Genomic DNA, 19,613 nt, shown 5'->3' with positions numbered 1-19,613 from the left:
GTACAGTGATACTATTACATGCAGAGTACAGTGACACAGTTACAGAGAGAGTACAGTGATACTGTTAGAGAGTACAGTGATACAGTTACAGAGAGTACAGTGATACAGTTACAGCGAGAGTACAGTGATACAGTTAAAGAGTACAGTGATACAGTTTCAGAGAGTCCAGTGATATGGTTGAAGTGAGAGTATAGTGATACAGTTACAGAGTCCAGTGATACTGTTACAGAGAGTACAGTGATACAGTGACAGAGAGAGTACAGTGATGCAGTTACAGAGAGAGTACAGTGATATAGTGACAGAGAATACAGTGATACAGTTACAGAGAGTCCAGTGATACAGTGACAGAGAGTCCAGTGATACAGTTACAGAGAGAGTACAGTGATGCAGTTACAGAGAGTACAGTGATATGGTTGAAGTGAGAGTATAGTGATACAGTTACAGAGAGTCCAGTGATACAGTTACAGAGAGTACAGCGATACAGTGACAGAGAGAGTACAGTGATGCGGTTACAGAGAGAGTACAGTGATACAGTTACAGAGAGTCCAGTGATACAGTGACAGAGAGTCCAGTGATACAGTTACAGAGAGAGTACATTGATGCAGTTAGAGTCCAGTGACACAGTTACAGAAAGAGTACAGTGATACGGTGACAAAGAGTACAGTGCAGGCAGATAAAAAGATACAAACAAGGCCATGAAAAGGTTAAGTGTCCATGGAATCGATCAGTACCAGGGAATTGTTCAGTAGTGTTATAATAGCATAGAAGCTGTGCTTGAGCCTGTTGGTACGTGCTTTCGGACTTCTGTGTCTTGTCCTCAAAAGGAGTGGTTAGAAGAGAGAACGCCCTGTGTGGATAGAGTCTTTACTGAGCCAACAAGGAGTGCAGACAATTTATGGAGAGGTTGGTTTCTGTGTTGTGTAGTGCTATGTCCATAACAATCTACGGTTTCTTGCGGTCTTGGGCAGACCAGTTCCTCTCCCAGCCGTGATGAAATTTTCCATGGTGTACTTATAGAAATTGGTTTGGCTCAAAGTGGACCACCTGATTCCTTTCCAATCAGATCCTAACGCAGAAAAAAAACAGAGTCTTCAGGAACTTTTGAGGAGTTTTGGGTTTAAATGCTTGGAAAATTATAACAACCAATAAGCTTGAGGAGGCCTATTGGGGAAAAGCCTAATGTATTTTCAAAAATAATAACAGATTTTAATATTAGTACTTTGTTTGGATGACAAGCACAATTCTACAGCGGATTAGGAATAATACTGAGGATTTCCTATCTGAATATCACCTGGTAAATGACAGGTATCTTTATTTTTGAAGACAGGAAAATAGTGTCTGAACAAACATTTGCCTAATGCTGAAAGGTGCTCATGTGCATCTGGGTCTTCCATGTGAAGCACACCATCCAGCCCTTCATTCTTGCCGCATCTTTCTGAAGAATCATGGCTAATTATCTCAGTGCCACTTTCCTGAATTAATCCATACAGCACGGCATATCAAAATCCCTCTCTTCATTATCATGACCCAATCTCCACAGCTTGTTGGATAGAGAGATCTATTCTCACCTCAGCTCTGAATGGCCGACACCTTATTCTGAGATTGTAACTCCTGGTTCTAGACAGCCCAGCCAGGCTTTCCTACCTCTATGTGAACCCACGTTTTGCCAGAATGCTTTCCATCTGCTATGTGCTCTGATCCTGTGAAGCACTTGCCCTCACATCCTCCATAATAAATTCCAGACATTTCCCCAACCCTGATGTCCTTCTCTCTAAATATGCTCATGTTTGCTACCGTCCTCTCTCTGGGAACTGCTCTAAGATTGATGCAAGTTTTGAAAATGAAAACCACTATTTCACATCCATCTCCTCTAAAACCATTGAATGTAAGTAACTGGCTATTTGCAGTTCACCTGTCTGCAGGGGACCTGTCCTCCATTATTTCCTGTTTTAGTTTTTGTTTTCCTGAATTAAAACACAACTCTTCAAATTGTGACCCATGCTTAGGGCTCCCAATAAGCAACGTGCTTTGGACATTCTGGGTGGTGAACAGACGTAGATAAAGTAGGAAGTGTCAATGTTGGCTGGGCTCGTGTAAAATTTAAAAAAAAAGTTTATTGGCAAATGCAATGTTAGAATTTATTTTGAGAGGACTAGAATATAAAAGCAAGGATGTAATGCTGAGACTTCATGAGGCATTGGTCAGCCTGCACTTGGAGTATTGTGAGCAGTTTTGGGCCCCGTATCTAAGAAAGGATGTGCTGGCATTGGACAGGGTCCAGAGGAAGTTCACAAGAATGATCCCAGGAATGAAAGGGTTAACGTATAAGGAGCTTTTGATGGCTCTGGCCCTGTACTTGCTGGAGTTCAGAGGACTGAGAGATGATTTCATTGAACCATTCTGAGTCCTGAAAGGCCAAGACAGAGTGGATGTGAAGGGGATGTTTCCAATACCAGGTAAGTCTAGGACCAGAGGACACAGCCTCAGAATAGAAGGGAATCCCTTTAGAATAGAGGTGTGGAGGAATATCTTTAGCCAGAGGATGGCAATAGTGTGGAATTCATTGCCACAAGTCATTGGGTGGTGAAAGTGGAGGTTAATTAAGTTATTGATTAGGAAGGGTGTAAAAAGTTATGGGGACAAGGCAGGAAAATGGGGTGGAGAGGGATAATAAAAACCTATGATGAAAGGGTGGAGCAGCCTTGATCGGTTGGATGGCCTAATTCTGCTCCTACACCTTATATGCACAAGTATATTTCTGCACAGCTGCCATGGTGAACAGCATCACAGGATAGCCAGAATCTTTTCCCCAGAGTAATTTTTTTCCCAGCTTCTTAAACACCACCATCGTATCAAGTACCAGAGAACATGTGTTTAAGGTAAGAGGGGAAAAGTTTGAAAATGTATGGAGCAAGTATTTTTTGGACAAAATTGTAATACAAAAGAATTGACGCCCTTGAACTTGGATGCTGGAGGGAAGTGTTCAGAGTTCGTTGGACAGTAAGAAGATCCAACAAGTCAGTACTTGAAGAAATACAGCCAGACTGCTCACTCAGAGGCTTGATTATGAGACAAAAGCTCAAATACTTTGGCCACACCATGAGAAGACAGGGTTCCTTGGAGAAGACTCCCACCTTAGGTAAAACAGAAGGTAAGTGGAGAGGACGACAGAGGCTATGATGGATAGATAATATTACTCAGACAATGCGTGTGACCTTGGGGGATCTCAGAGACAGTTTCCAACAAGAAGGCTTGATGTGTCGGAGTCTATGAGGTCATGAACGGTCAGACTCGACAATGGCTGAACAAGAAAAGTAGATGCCTCCTGCCAATTAGCCAATACTCTATCCATCTTGTATCTTTCATGTAATTCCAGGGGCTCCTATCTTGTTAAGCAGCCTCATGTGTGGAACCTTGTCAAAGGCCTCCTGAAAGTGCACAACACTAACTGATTCTCCTTTGTCTATCCTGCTTGTTATTTCCTCAAAGAATTCCAACAGATTTGTCAGGTAAGGTTTTCACATAAGGAAACCATGCTGACTTTGGCCTATTTTATCATTTGCTTCCAAGAACCCCAAAACCACATCCTTAGCAATCGACTCCAACATCTTCCCAACTGTGAAGTCAAGCTAAACGGCCTATAATTTCCTTTCTTCTGCCTCCTTCCCTTTTTGAAGAGTGGAGTGACATTTGCAATTTTCCCATCCTCCAGAATCATTCCGAATCTAGTGTTTCTTGAAAGATCATTAATAATCCCTCCACGATCTATTCAGCCACCTCCTTCAGAATTGTGGAGTGTAGTCCATCAGGTCCAGGTGACTGATCTACCTTCCAACCTTTCAGTTTCCCAAGCGTCTTCTTCCTAGTAATAGCAACCCTAACCCTAATGTGTCGCCCAGGTGATCCAAAGCCGTGTGAAGAGCCAATGAGATTACATCTGCCATTGACTTATTGTGAAGGAACCCTGTTGGTTCCAGGAGCAATGGATTCATCCAGCCTGGATATATTTGTTATATCGATATATCTAGAAGCTCTAGCCATTTCTGCTCTGCCATCATTCTTGCTAGTGTCCCTTCCAATCAACTTCGGCAAGTTCATCTCTCGTGCCTCTGTAATTCCCTTTACTCCACTGTAATACTGATACATCTGACTTTAGCTTCTCCCTCTCAAATTGCAAGGTGAATTCTTTCATATTATGTTCACTGCCTTCCAAGGGTTCCTTCACCTTAAGCTCACTTCATTTAATCCAGTTCATTGCACAACACCCAATCCAGAATCGCTGATCCTCTAGTGGGCTCAACCACAAGCTGCTCCGTAAAGCCATTTCATGGGCATTGTACAGATTCCCTCCCTTGGGATCCAACACCAAGCTGATTTTCCCAATCTACCTGCCTATTGAAATTCCCCATTGTAACATTGCCCTCTTGACCTGCTCCTTTTGTACAGGTCATACCTACCCCCGAAGAGACCTCGATGATCCGGAAATTTAAAACCTTGCCCCTTGCACCAGTTTCTCAACACATTCATCTGCCAAATCATCCTCCTCTTACCTTCACTGGCACGTGGCACAGACAGAAATTTATAGATTGCTACCTCGGAGGTCCTAACTTTCAGCTCTTTACCTGACTCCCTAAATTATTTTTTCAGAATCTCCTTGCTTTTCCTACCTGTGAAGACTTTTGGCTGCTCACTCTCCCCATTTAGAACGTTGTGGACCTGATCCAAGACAATCCCTGGGGGCAACATACCATCTGGGTGTCTCCATCGTGTTCTACTTCTACAACAATGGTGATTCACTACCCTATCACCACTGTCGTCCTCTTCTCCCCGCTCCCCTTCCCTTCTGAGCCACAGCACCAGATGCAAAGCCAGAGCACTAGTTGCAGTGGTTACACCCTGGTAGGTCGTCCCTCTCAACAGTGTCCAAAACCGTATACAGTACATATTATTGGGGGAATGGCCACAGGGGTACTCTGTATTGGCTGCCCACTTCCCTTCCATCTCCTGACAGTCATCTACTTTTCTGCCTTCTGCAACTTAGGGGTAACTGCCTCCCTGTCATCTTCTCAGTTTTCCATATGAGCTGTAGCTCCAGTTCCTTGACATGTTCTCCAGGGTTGCTGCAGCTCAGTGCATCTGGCGCCGATGTGGTAACCTGAGAGTCTGGAGGTCTCCCAGAACACCCACATCTCACGTAACAAACACAGCACAGCCCCCAGACCCATTCTCGTTGCTCTAACTATGAAATAACAGACGAAGAATGAAGAAGAAACTTACCAGTTCCATACCTTGTCCAAGCTTGTTCTCATTGAAGTCTGATGACCCAAAGCCTCACCACTCTAACATTGGTCCACTCACACAATGGCCACTCTGCTTGTCCCTGACTTATTTTTATTTGCCCTTGCTAATGTACAAGGCCTCCAGCATCAATCTGACTGCAACTGTGCCACCAAGAAAAAACTGAAAAAAAAAGTTCTATTAATTTTTAATTAGTTATGAAAAAGGACAGATCTGGTCAACAAAGTAAAATTCTAAATCGGAGCAAGGTAAATTTTGACAGACCATGTGGCTGTCATTGTTTTCAGGCAAAAGGACATTTGGCAAAGAGGAGGCTTTGAGAAGTGATTGTGAGCATTCAAAATCTGTATGTTCCTGTCATCCAGTACAGAAGCCTGGATGATCACAGATATCAAGGCTCTGATCAGGAAAAAGCTGTTTTAAGTACAAGCAGGTGGGATTAAATGAATCCCTGGAGCGGTACGGGGTATGTTGAAGTACATTTGGAAATCACAAAGGCAGAAAAGACATGAGATAGGTGAGCAAACTCTTTTCGGGCTTCCAGTCAGGTACAGGTATCGATTATAAAGGCTCCTTGATGCAGATTTCCACAGTGTGTCCCGTCTGGCCGATATACGCTGCTCCACATTCACAGGAAGTCCTGTAAACGTCAGCCGTCCTGAGTCCCAGGTCATCCTTGTCTGGCATAAGCTGTGATTGGAGCTTCCTTACGGTTTTGTGGATAGTATTAATCCAGTATTTTTTTTAGGATCCTGGTGATCCTTTTGGAAACTGTGGATATATAGGGAAGACAGGTGGTAGCGACAGGTTCCTCCTCGTTGAGAGGAGCATCAAGGAGAACAGGTGTATCTGTTTGGGATACCCAGAGAAACAGGTGGTAGTAAGACATTGCATTCACAATAGCCATAGGATTGACTTCAATGGCACAAAACTTCTGTGCTATACCAATGGCTTTTGATACCACCTGGTGAAGGAAACCATTGAAATAAAACTACAGGAAAAAGTTTTTAACAAAGACAGGTCTTGTTCCAAGGAAGAACTGGAATTCAATTGTAAACAAGGTGGGAGAGCGGAAAGCTGATTGGATGACCAATCGGGGGTGTCAGACTCCGGGAGTATAAATACCAGCAGACTAGACATCATCCTTGATGAAAATGGCAGAGTTTGTCATTGAAATGTTGGTTAAAATCAATACCTGTACCTAGCTGGAAGCCCAAAAAGAGTTTATTCGTCATAAATGCCGGTAAAGCACAAGATTTTTTTTGGCATAAGATAGCTTTGACAGAGAAGTTTAAGGAGAATTCAAACATTTTTTTTAATGTACATTAAGGGGAAAAGAATAATCAGGAAGAGGATAGGGCCTCAGACCAAAGTAGACATCTTCATGTGGACCTGTAGGAAATAAGTGAGGTATTTAATGAATATTTCTTCTATATTCACTATGAAGAAGGGCATAAGTCTTCAGAACAAAATAGTGAATGGAGACACCTTGGTGATATTCCACAGCAGAGTAGATGCTGGCTATCTTAAAAGCATATGAAGTTAGATAAATCTCCAGGGTTTGATGAGGTAATACTGTGGGAAGTTAAAGACACTTGCAGGAGCCCAGGTGAGGTATATGCATCATCATTAGTGAAAGGTAAAATAGCAGAAGACTGAATGGGGGTTATTGTTGTGCCTTTACAAAGAGCTGCAAAGAAGAAAGACTGGGAACTGTAGACCAGTAAGTTACTAGTGGGATACAGGAGTTCACATTTACTACCTCAGGGGACAGAAGACCCCTGTGGGAAAAGATATACTTGAATTTCTTCATCTTTACTAGGTTCCTGATAAAGTGATTGTTCTCGAAGTTTTTCCTTCCACATTTCATTCCCCTTGCATCCACCGAAAGAGATGTCTGATTAATCAGGAGTCACGTATCAAGTCTCCAAGAGCAGAATAGCCCTGCAGATATTGAAATTTCAAAAAAGAAAATGGCGGAAACACTCTGCAGCTCTTGTGGAGAGTTGATATTTTACCTTTCTAATGATAGATTCTTAAATTGCTCAGTTATTCCATTTTCTGTTTCAAACTTTCAACATCTGCAGGGGTACTCTGCTCTTTAGAGGCTGAATATACGATTCCCAATTAATCATTAGTAATGATCTTTCAAGAATCACTAGATTTTGGTATGGTTCTGGAAGAATGGAAAATTTCAAAGGTCACTCCGCTCTTCAAAAGGGGAGAGAGGCAAAAGAAAGGAAACCTGACTTCAGTGATTGGGAAGATGTTGAAGTTGACTTCCAAGGATGAGGTCTCAGGGTACTCAAAGGCACATGATAAAAATAGGCCAGAGTCAGCATGGTTTCCTCAAGGGAAAATCTTGCCTGACAAATCTTTTGGAATCCTTTGAAGGAACAAGCAGGATAGATGAAGGAGAATCGGATGATGTCGTGTACTTGGATTTTCAGAAAACTTTTGACAAGGTGCCACACATGAGGCTGCTTAACAAGCTACGAGCCCATGGTATTACAGGAAAGTTTCTAGCATGGATAAAGCAGTGGCTGATTGGCAGGAAGCAAAGCGTGGGAATAAAGAAAGCCCTTTCTGCTTGGCTGTTGGTGACTAGTGGTGCTCCACAGGGGTCTGTGTTGGGACAATTCTTTTTATGTTATATGTCAATGATTTGGATGATGGAATTGATGGCTTTGTTGCAAAATTTGCAGACAATACCAAGATAGGTGGAGGGGCAGGTAGTTTTGAGGAAGTAGAGGGGCTACAGAAGGACCTAGATTGGGAGAATGGACAAAGAAATGGCAGATGGATAACGGTGTCAGGAAGTGTATGGTCATGAACTTTGGTAAAAGTAGTGAAAGGGTTGGCTACTTTCTAAATGGAAAGAACATACAAAAATCTGAGGTGCAAAGGGACTTGGGAGTTTTTGTACAGGATTCCCTAAATGTTAATTTGCAGGTTGAGTATGGTGGGGAAGGCAAATGCAACGTTAACATTCCTTTCAAGAGGACGAGAATATAAAAGCAAGGATGTAACATTGAAACTTTATAAAGCATGGTGAGGCCTCACTTGGAGTATTGAGAGCAGGTTTGGGCCCCTTATCTGAAAGGACGTGATGACATTGGAGAGGGTTCAAAGGAGGTTCACAAAAATGATTCCAGGATTGAATGGCTTGTCATACAAAGACTTTGATGGATCTGGGCCTGTATTCACTCAAATTCAGAAGAGTGAAGGGTGACCTTATTGAAATCTATCGAATTGTTAAAGCCCTGGATAAAGTTGATGTGGAGAGGATGTTTCTTATGGTGGGAGAGTATAAGACCAGATGACACAGCCTCAGAATAGAGAGGTGTCTTTTTGGAACAGAGGTGAGGAGGAATTTCTTTAACCAGAGAGCGGTGAACCTGTGGAATTCTTTGCCACAGACAGCTATGGAGGCCAAGTCTTTATGTATATTTAAGGCAGAGGTTGATAAATTCTTGATTGGTCAGGGCACAAAGGGATACAGAGAGAAGGCAGGAGATTGGGGCTGAAAGGAAAATAGCCTTGATGAAAAGAGACTTCACAGGCCAAATTCTGCTGCCATGTCTTATATTTGTTGCTATCATGTAGTTATGCCATCTCAATTAATTTTAAATCCAATGCTATGTATATTTCATCAGTCGCACAGGTTTCTATTTGTCAAGACATTGTCAAAGCAAATTTAGGTTAGGCTTGCATATGAGGTTTCAGAAAATACTCCCAAAAACTAGCATTTTTCTGGATATTATCAGCTCCAGTGGATGCTTTAGGATCTGATGATCTTTTATCAGGTGTTTTACCACAATATTTGGTCTTGAATTCATTCACACTGTTTATAATTTTTCAAAGTTTAAACGAGTTGCAAAGCCTACGCTTGGGGCAAAGTTTTAAAGAAATTAGTAGCAAACTTGGTAAGCTAACAAAGGGTCTTCGATCCAAAATGTTAACTTTCTTTTCCCATCTTCTATTGTTATTTTAGTAACTAACTTAAGGTATGTTTTAAATAGTTTTACAATATGATGGGTTGTACAAACACAAGAGGTTCAGTGGAAATGAAGAAACCATTTCAGTGGTAGTGATACATAAACACAGCAATTTATAAAAACTTTCATGGACAGGAACAGATTTGCAATGTGAATGACGATGAGAACTCAAACACTGTAGCTCCTTTACAGCTTCAGTCATATCCACACATGTACAATTGAGGCAAGTCAAATCTTCCTCAGTCTACACCTTAAAAAGGAGAAAAGTTAAAGATGTAATATCAGAATTTGGAGCAACTGCTTAAGTTATCCTGATTTAACAAGATCAAATTCAATGCCAATGATGAAGTTCATCTTATTTTTCTGAATGGCTAACTTTGAGAAAATCCCAGCTGTACAGATGAAGCAGAAAATTTTAACTTACATAAGCCATGCATAAAGTATGCACAGAAAAATGTTGCGATTTGTGCAATGAAATGCTCTAGCCTGTAGAATTTTGACTTAAAATAGATTGTTTCTTAATAAAAAGCAAATCTTCCATTGGGTGCTCTGTCTTTTTGTTTCTTTTGCAGCATTGATCCTCATTTTCATCATAATTTGGGTTCAGCTGCTCAGGTGGTGATTAATAGAATAAATTTATTCAACCAAATAACATTTCTTTTAAACTATCCAATTGCAGTCTATAGTTACAGGTAACACTGAAAAAAACAAATGCACAGTCAATTATTTACCAACATGAGTTTATTGAAAGTTTAGAAGTTGTGCAGCAGTCAAGTATAACTGAATGTGTTACAACTGTTTCAGAACATGCACCAGAATATAAGCAACACTATTACTGTTAATGTGAAATCTATAGCAGAGATCAGAACTGCTAACAGAATTTTTCAGGTCTGGGAGTGCTTAATTATGAAAACACACTCTTCGTGGGTGTTCTAAATATTGTACTACTGTTGAATACAGTTTTCTCAGAAGGTATTTAACAACCAACTAGAAGCAACAAATATATCCAGGCTGGATGAATCCATTGCTCCTGGAACCTACAGGAATCTAACCATTACAGTATAGATTTTGACAGACCAAAGGACTACTGAACCAACAGCATTCACAAAGAATCAATTTCACTGGAACCCAGGGACTCCCACCTCTCAAAGCCATTTCTGACTAAGAGACCACTCTGTCAGTGCAGTATTTGCCACTGCTTTACCTTGATAGAAATGGGACCAGTGGACCACTTTCTATTATCTGTCACGTACCATTAACTTACAAAAAAAAAGTCTTCCAGGCCTACAGTATTTTTGAACAGCATAATTGTTCACAAATGCCATTTCTGTTCAACAGCATAAAAAATGTCCAAATGCAATTGGATCAATGAAACAGCAAGATTTCAATCTGTACAACCTAATAGTTACAGCTCTATATTACACAATACTTACACTACATACACAATATACATTAGATGAACAATCTTTTGGATTGCCACAGATCTTTAGAGTCACATCTAAATTGAAAAATCGACCCCTCTCCACATCTTGGAGAAGAAGTGTAAACAAAGCAAACTTGTCCATTTAAGGTCCAAGGTGATAGTTCTGTAGTTCAAGTTAAATACTGCTAGTTTTGCCTTCATACTCCCATTTTGCCTTCATAGCTCATTTATAATTCAAAGTGGTCCACGGCACTGTAAAGGAGGGCACAGCCCCCTCGACTCCACAGACAGTATCTGATTGCCTCTGATCCACGTCTTCCTCAACCTTGTCAGGTAGTGGTTATATCAGCGCACGCACATACATGCGCATGCACACTCGACTATAGCTGTGCTGAACGAAATAAAACTGTGCACGCATTCTCACAGCACCAGCAGTGATCAGTAAGCAGCACTCGGGACTGCATGATAGCTTCTCCCCTTGTGCATACAACCACTCTCTTTGAGAACAAGGTTCCATTCCACACCCCTAAAGCAAACTCCTTTAGCTAAAGACAACTGCCTTATCACCGAAGAGAGTTTCCTTCTGGCTTTATACAACTCTAGTTCCCATAACCAATTAAGAATTGTCGGTGTGCGATGAAATATTACATGATGATTGAAATGACAGATTTATTTCTCCTCTCTGCAAAGCCCGATGGCCCCAGTGGTTTCTACAGCATGGACTTTAAGCTGATGATCCGCCGTTAGGTGGTGTGGATTGAGTGGTTTGTCCTGATTGAGACACTGGTGGAGAACAGCCAGTTGTCTGGAGCTGTGCTTGAAACTGAGCTAATTGCTCAGGACTAGCCAGAGTCTTCAGCAGATTGTTCTCCTGTTCTAACTGAGAGTTTCTCTCCACCAGCTCTTTGATCTGTTCCTTAAGGACTTCCACTTCCTCCCTCACTGCGTACATCAAGTGACTCTTCACCAGATCCTACAAAATAAAGATTCCAATTAAAGACCATTACATTGCACTGTACAAAACCACGATTTTAAACACTTATCCACTGCACATATAAAAAGAACCACGATCTGTTCAAGCAGTCAAATGATCTTTTCTGCTCGCTTGAGATGTTTCCTTGCCAAGATATTAATTTAACATCTGCCAAGAATAAACCACCTCTATAATACATTACAAAGCTTTTTATGGTTTCCCACGAGGATATTTGAAGATACTTATCTGTGATCTTCTGTTTAAAATTTCTAATTTATTAATATAATTTTCTCAATTTTTGAGAAGAAGCGAAATAGAATATGAAAATCCTTCAGGTGTTGAGATTTCAAATCTTGTGTAAAATCAGAAAAGCACATTCTTTGCAACACCCATCTCGTGAGAATACTCAAGACACAGATGGGTGGGTCTGAGAGTGTTAAAGGAAAGCGGAGCCAGGAGCGAACCAGCAGCTGGAGCAGGTGTGAGGGTCTATTCCTGCTTCCCGTGTCATATCCAACCTTTTACACAAAGCCACATCCCAAATGTTTGCCACCAGCACCCCGCTTCAGCTAATGCCCAAAGAGCTCTGATTTGTCACCTGCTTGTGAGTGAACTGAGTTTTCACCAATAAACTGCATACCTGGCACAAAACAGCACAAAATGGAGCAAGAGTGTAAGCAGGACATGAAGGGTGAGGCAGGAGAAACATACAGCTGAGTTAGTTACTTTATGTCGGCGCTCACAGAAGAGGGCATTGAAGGAACACTACTGACATCGAACAGGAGAAGTCAGATGAGAAGAGTTGGTGACACGGTAAATGGTCAGGAACATTTACAAGTGGAAAACTGCTAAACTCAGTTCTCTGAGTGAGTGGGTGCTAAACTCAAACACATTGTATCGCAGTAGTACAGAGCCCGACCAACTATCATTTTCCAGTTATCTGAGTGAGTGGCTGCATATTCATTCCCAAGACTGCCGTTTTTCCAGTGTTGGATCTTAGAATATTAATTTAACATCTGCCAAGAATAAACCACCTCTATAATACATTACAAAGCTTTTTATGATCTCAGGCACCAAAATTGTTTTTTTGACAGCAAAGAAAACGATGTTCCAGTAAGATATCTATGGACCAGCTAAGTGCCTGCAAACTGGAATTTAATCTATAGCTGTGAAAGGTGAGAAAATGCACAATGCAGTTTGAAGGAACAGCAGCGTTTGTGATGCACACGCACCTATGACAAGTAGCACGTTAGCTAAGGTGTTAAGGCAGCATTTGTGATGCTCGCCTTCACTGACACCGATCACAAGAGTAGGGAAGTCACGCCGGGACAGAACGAAGCTACAACTAGAGTAGTGTACAGTTCTGGTCATCACACTGAAGGATGGCTGAGATAACAGAAATGTTGCCAGGCTACAGAAGTTTAGTTATGAGCAGAGATTGCGTCATTTTCTTTGGCACACAAGATGGTCAGGAGAGAGGGGGAATTACACGAGGGTGTAAAATTGTGCTACAATCACATTCCCCTTGAAAGGAAGGTCAATAACGAGAAAAAGTAGTGAAAGCATATTTGATTTTTTGCCAGAATGAATGGGAGTTGAACTCCCAGTCTGAAAGATAGATATAGAAACCCTCATCAAATTTAAAACTGATGCACCCACAGAGATATTCAAAGGGTAGAAGTGGGAGAAATAGACAAGGATGGCTATGACACAACAGACGCTTGTATGATTAACTCTACCCATTCCCATGACTGAGGCAATTATTTGAAGCCAAGCTGAGATTCTGACCCGATTCTCTCTCAGTAAGCACATGTTCTACCTGTGCAACATCCCTTACTTGGGCTTATCCACCGCCAACTCTCTCTCTTGTGCTTACATCTACTCTCCCTATCTGGCTTAATCTACACGTGAAAACATACACAGCAGAAATCTGACTGTTAGTGCCCCAACTTCCTCAGCACTCTGATTACCCCTCTGCTCATTCACTCACACTGGTGTTAGCTTAAAATGCTCACTCTGGTTTGCATTCCCTCCCTATGTTCCCTTGTGCCAATTCCCTGCCCCTTTCCCCACTTATCCATTGGATGAGGCTTCAATTCCTGCTTGCTGAATACACAAATTTACAGCAGTGCGTGCCGCGATTTTAAAAGCATTAAACCAAAGGCAATTGGATTTGTGCCAAATGCTTTAAATGTTTGGGAAGTGGGAAGTGCGTTCAGTGAATGGAGGAGCTCCAACGCTATCACTAGCTACCGATTGACTCCCGCAGCAATCCTGGACCGTCTGCACTGCCCACCCCTCCCCCTCCCCGACCTGCATTCCCACTTCCGTCGTCTCCCGCTCTTGACAACTGTTGACGTCACCAAAACCCACAGAGTGCGCCACGTCACTGGCCGTGACCAATCGGCAGCCGAGTTATTTATAGCCGGGGTTTAAGGCTTGCGATCGAGCGGCGGCAGGCGGAAGATCGATGCGAGCGGCAGAGGCGCTGCGCCGGGGTTCGGGCTCTGCCACCCACCGGTCCGGGACCCGGAGCCACCTCGCCTAGCCCAACCAGTTCGAACACAGCCTCAGGGGACGGGGCGGAGCGGAGCGGGGCGGCCAGAGCGACTCCGTCCTCCACTCGCCATCGTGTGTCCGCTGGCCTCGGTGTTTCCAGCAAATTCTGGCATATTCGGACCCGCGGGGAGCTCAACGCTCTACCGCCTCCTGCAGCTGCAATATACAAAGGCCCGACCCCACTGGCCTGCTGCTACAAATATTAAAGAGCAGGCTAGTGTCTTGTACCACAATCTCTCACCCAATGCCATACCCAGATCTCCAGGACACTTGTAATACAAACGGAATGTTCACACACACAAGCACGGCAAAATAAACTCGACGTATGCTATGTGCAAGGCATTGCACAAACAGGGAAACTGTTCACTCAATCTGACGTTTCAGTAACATGAAAAGGTATTTTAATTTAGTCCGAATTATAAACATGAACATTTAGCCTCGCCCTGCAGAGACAGTTTCTGCCCGCGGTCATGCCATACAAAACAGATACAGGGAAGTGTAAACGCTGTCTCTGCTTCACCTTGAGCATCTCTGCAATGATTCATTCGCACAATAAATGTCCTCAGAGGACTAGCGGTGGAAACACTAAACACAATGTACAGCCATTCCTGAGTAGCATTATTGCAACCTGTGATTTGTGAATTATTTCTATTCCTAGCCTTACCTCTTCGGCATAGTCCCACAAAAATATTGCCCTTTCTCGCTCTCTCCCTGCTTCCCATAATTGCTGCATCCAAGAGCTCATCAAATTATCAAAATTGTCCCCCGGTATTACTGTGCGAGTAATAAATTTCTCTTTTCCCCTAACCGCCATATAGATATTTGGCTCCACTTACCATGGCTTGCTCGATCTTGTTGTCTATGGCTACCACACTGGCACCAGAAGAACTGGAAACGAAACACAAGAAAATAAGATTAAGGCTGCTATTCCCACTGATGCACAAAAAAACATGCGAATAACAGCCAAATCAATTCCCTGCCAAGATCAAATGTAGCACTGAAACCTGATAATAGCCTTGTTTTTGTGATATCTGATGCATTATATTCAACTACTCCCCCTCCCGTGCGAGCAGTTTGCAAGGTATGCAACACGGCGATATCCCACCACCCCAGTAATATTTTAAATAGATTTTAATTCATTGTAGGATCAAGCTTTGGACAAAAAGAAGACGCCGTTATCTTGACTTTTTGCTGACTCCGGGGTCCCCCGCTGTAATGCGGCAAAATAACAAGCCGGTGAGACGACGCCAGCCATTTTTCCCCCGCATTGCTCGACAATATATCCAGGAGCATACATTAAAGCAGAAGCTCCCAGGACTCAGAAAACACTCAAAAAAAAAACAAACTCGCTTTCCTCAGAAATACCCCCTCCCCCCACCACAAAGAGCTTAAGACTTCGAAGAAGCTGTCACCGCCTTTAGCATCGCAGACTGTTGCAATACAAGAGGCATTTGCTAAACTGTTATCTGCTCCCTCAAACAGAAACGACCTTTCATTGCTCCAAAAAGGCAACCACCGACATTTACCTACTGTCTAATTTCACGGAGGCGTTTTCTGTTCCAAGCAAAGAGGAAAGGAATGAAATCGAGAAATTCCTCAGCTGGTAAACCCCAAGCTCCATCGCCAGTGACTTAAAATATTCAGCATTCATGCTATTTCAAAAGGAAGATGCTTGAGAAACGGTGCTTTGCTGCCTGTGCCTGCCCGATCGCCGCAGAGGGAGTGTTGTGAGGGTTGGAGAGTGTGGATTTTGTCTGGGACTGCTAGTGAACCTGGAAAGCCACCTCCACGGCTCCACAAAGAACCCTGAGATGGTGACAAACAGCGCCCGCCGCCGCTCCTCCACAAAACCCCACGGCACACTCATCAGCATAATACATGCAGAGAACGCCGACAGCTGCGCCGCCCATTGGCTCACCTGATCGTCATTAGCATAATATATACGCACGGAGCCGAAGCCGCAGCCGGAGCCGCGCAGGTTCAGCGGGCCCGATTTCAGAATTTTCGCACGCCAGGTTACACATTCAGGAACGCCTGCAGTGTCAGGTCCGGGGCAGGTAGCGCACAGACTGTCAACAGCTCGAAACCCCCTTCTCTTCACTCATTATACAACGATTACGGGAAACTTTCAAAGGCGCACGAAGGCAAATTAAACTCATCTGCGACTAACGCACAAAGAACCTCCCTTGTTTGGTGGTAAAAGTACAGGATAACAATCCCAACGAATTGAAAATAAGTTTCAGATAATTTTAAAATAAAACAAAAAATCTACAAACAGCACCCAATAAAATGCAAAATAAAAACTGCTCAGCAATCCAGGCAGCACCTATGAAAAGGGAATTGGGGTTAATGTTTCAGTTTGAACGGTCAATATAGGCCAGCTCTGCGTGTCTTACTGAAGAAAAACTGCCAGCTAGTTCCGTAAACACTCAACAAGCAAAAATAAAACACATCTAGAATCTAGATTTAATTTTTTACTTAGAGATACAGTGCAGAACAGGTCCTTCAAACTGCACCACCCAGCAATCCCCAACAATACACAATGACCAATTCCTCCCTCCGTGTGACTTCGGAATGTGGGAAGAAAACCGGGGAACGCAGAGAAAACTTTCGCATTCCATAGGGCGGACGTACGGAGACGCCTTACAGAGGCTGCCGGCATTGAACTCTGAACTCCAACGCCCCATCACAGGGCATGGTTAAATAATCTGCCAGGTGCATGGAAATAGAAATTCAGTCCAGAGGCAAATCCGCCATTTGTCAGCTCTTCAGTTCCTTTTAATCACTACTATTAGAACTAATCCCACTGATTTGCATTTCCCTTCCAAGGTAAACTGTAGTTCTCTGGCTAATTCTTAAAATCCAACCACGAAGATGCTACAGTCAAGAAGGCTAACCTCAGAAAGCTGAAGAATTTTTTATTGCTGCATCATAGAAAGCATCCTATCCTGATGCACAACGTGACAAGACACTGAGGAGTTGTGGACCTCGCACAGCACATCACAGAAACCAGCCTCCCCTCTACGGACCGTTGATACTTCAGTGCTGCTTCGGAAAAGCAACCAGCATAATCAAAGACCCTACCCACTCATCCTCTCCTCTCCCTGCTTCCATTAGATGGAAGAAACAAAAGCCTGCAAGCACATACCATCAGGCTCAAGGACAGCTTCTACACCGCTAATATGGTTATTGAACAGACATCTTGTATATCAAGGTGGACTCTTGACCTCATGTTATGGTCTCGCACTTAATCATTTACCTGTACTGCACTTTCTCTTTAACCTTACGCTTTGTTTCTACATTGTTATTGTTTCACCTCGTTCTACCTCAATGCACTGTGTAACTATCTGATCTGTATGAACACTGTGCAGGACAAGCATTTCACTGTACACATAATAATAAACCAATACCAATATAATAATAATCAAATCATTCCTGCATCTCATCTGAGATATTTCCGCAAACAATTTTGATAGCAAGACATATTTTGGTGAAAGGTTAATACCATTTTCTCTGCAGCAATTTGAGTACTTCCAGTATTTTCAATTTTTCATATATTGTTGTACCATAGACAACCCAAGGTTAAAACCCACACATGAGATTTCCAGAATATATCTGCTGATGCCTGCTGTAATCATGCACTTATGTAATATTTATATGGTGTTTCACAGATCTATAAAACTAAATGAAACTAAGCCACATAAGGAAATGTTTGGATAGGTGACCTATAGCACAATTAAAGTAGTAAATGTTGAGAAGGGTTGTAAAAAGGTGGAAGGCAGCTAAATGTAAAAATTTACAGAGAGAAATTGGAATATTCTCAAGACCAGAACTAGATACGTGTAGAAGTGCTCCATGCTCTATGACACTTGGAGAGAGAGTTACATACTTAAATACCGGAACAAGGGCTAACTCTGGATTTAGGTCATGTTGTCCTCTATATAACTGTATTAGGCCTTTCTTGCTAATAATACATCAATTAAAATCAGTAAAATAAAGAAATTAAACTGAAAATTACATTTTACAAAAATAATACAAAATTATTTCAGCCTGGTTTGAAAAATCTTTGTTATAGACAAATTGTGCTCAACTAATGTGAAAGAGGATTTTGATTAAGTAATGAAAGTTTGTTTTTCAAACTGAAGGGAAAAATAGAGAGTTCCCCTGGGGTCAGTACAAGGTCTACCACATTTCATAATGTGTATCAACAGCCCCGAGTTAAGTATAGAAGGCACTAATTCTTAGAGGTGGAGTGAACTGCAAGGAGGATAGTGAACGACTTGAAGGAGATGCATTCAGGCTAGTAGAATGGGCAGATAAACATTGAGAAATGAAAAGTTTTACATTTTGAAAGCAATACTGAAAAGGGGATTATAAAAGAGAATATAATTCCAAGAGGGGTTCAAAAACAGGTTTCATAATGCATTGAAAGTGGCAAGCTGGGTTTAACGGTTAGACCCCTGGGTTTTATACACTGAGCTATAGAGCCATACAGCATAACAGCAACAACATAGTCATAATGAACTCTGGTTTAGCAACAGCTGCAGTGTTTCAATTTCTGGGCACCATCAGGAAAAATGTGAAGGTTCTAGTTCTGTGTGAAAACTGGAGAAATTGGGGTGGTTCTTCTAGGAACTGAGGAGTTTGTGAGGAGATCTAATACAGGGATTTTAAAACATGACAGTTATAAATTAGGTTAATAGAGATAAACTGTTTGGCAAAAGGGTCAAACTAGGAGACAGAATGAAAATGATGGGCAAAAATGCAATTTAACACAAAAAATAAACATAGTAATAGTCTGCAATGCACCGCCACAGGTAGTCCTAATGGCAGATTCATTAGGACTATAAAGAGAGCTGCTTAAGTACCTCAAGGAAAAGTGTATAATATTTTATAATTTATTATTTTACTGCATAACAACAGAAGTAAAGTTGGTGATTATGAGTTTATAACAAACTATGCCCTACACTAACTTTATATCAGAAGGTGGCTATTACGCTCTTGCTTGGCATATTTTCTTGTAATATCAATGAGTGGGTGTAAAATAAATACCATATTCAATCACTGGGCTTTAATATACAAACATACTGTCCCCTACTGTTCATGACTGGTAATAACATTCAACAGCTCAGCCGAAGAGCTACTAAATATACAAACACTACTCAAATTCATTAAGCAGTTGATTCTAACTCCATAGAAACTATGCTCATTTTGAAAGATGACAGAAATTGAGACAGCATTCTACAGAATGTTTTCTGAATTTCCCATAATGGCCTTTAATGCTTCCAGCATTTTTCACTTATATTTAACACTCCACATTGCATATTAAAAGGATCGTAATGGAAAACATTTTGGCACCAAT

General features: G+C 42.0%; 1 protein-coding gene across 4 annotated transcripts in view; it reads right to left on the bottom strand.

Moving 5' to 3' along the window:
* Window positions 1–10,019: 10,019 nt before the first annotated feature.
* tsc22d1 (TSC22 domain family, member 1) overlaps window positions 10,020–19,613 on the bottom strand; it is a 227,295-nt gene continuing 217,701 nt past the window's right edge. For 2 of the 4 annotated variants that reach the window (XM_072260813.1, XM_072260816.1), the window contains exons 2-3: window positions 15,088–15,139; window positions 10,020–11,692 (exon numbers count right to left, since the gene is read on the bottom strand). In XM_072260813.1, coding sequence (XP_072116914.1) covers window positions 11,444–11,692; window positions 15,088–15,139 — 301 coding nt within the window. In that variant the 3' untranslated portion in view covers window positions 10,020–11,443. Of the gene's footprint in view, window positions 11,693–15,087; window positions 15,140–15,777; window positions 16,110–19,613 lie in introns of those variants that run through there. The other 2 variants (XM_072260817.1, XR_011886367.1) reach the window with 2 other exon arrangements.

The sequence above is a fragment of the Mobula birostris genome, chromosome 6 (genome assembly GCF_030028105.1).
Source record: "Mobula birostris isolate sMobBir1 chromosome 6, sMobBir1.hap1, whole genome shotgun sequence".
Taxonomy (NCBI): Eukaryota; Metazoa; Chordata; class Chondrichthyes; order Myliobatiformes; family Myliobatidae; genus Mobula; species Mobula birostris.
Note: the sequence above shows the minus strand (reverse complement) of the source record. Positions and strands in the feature narration are given on the sequence as shown.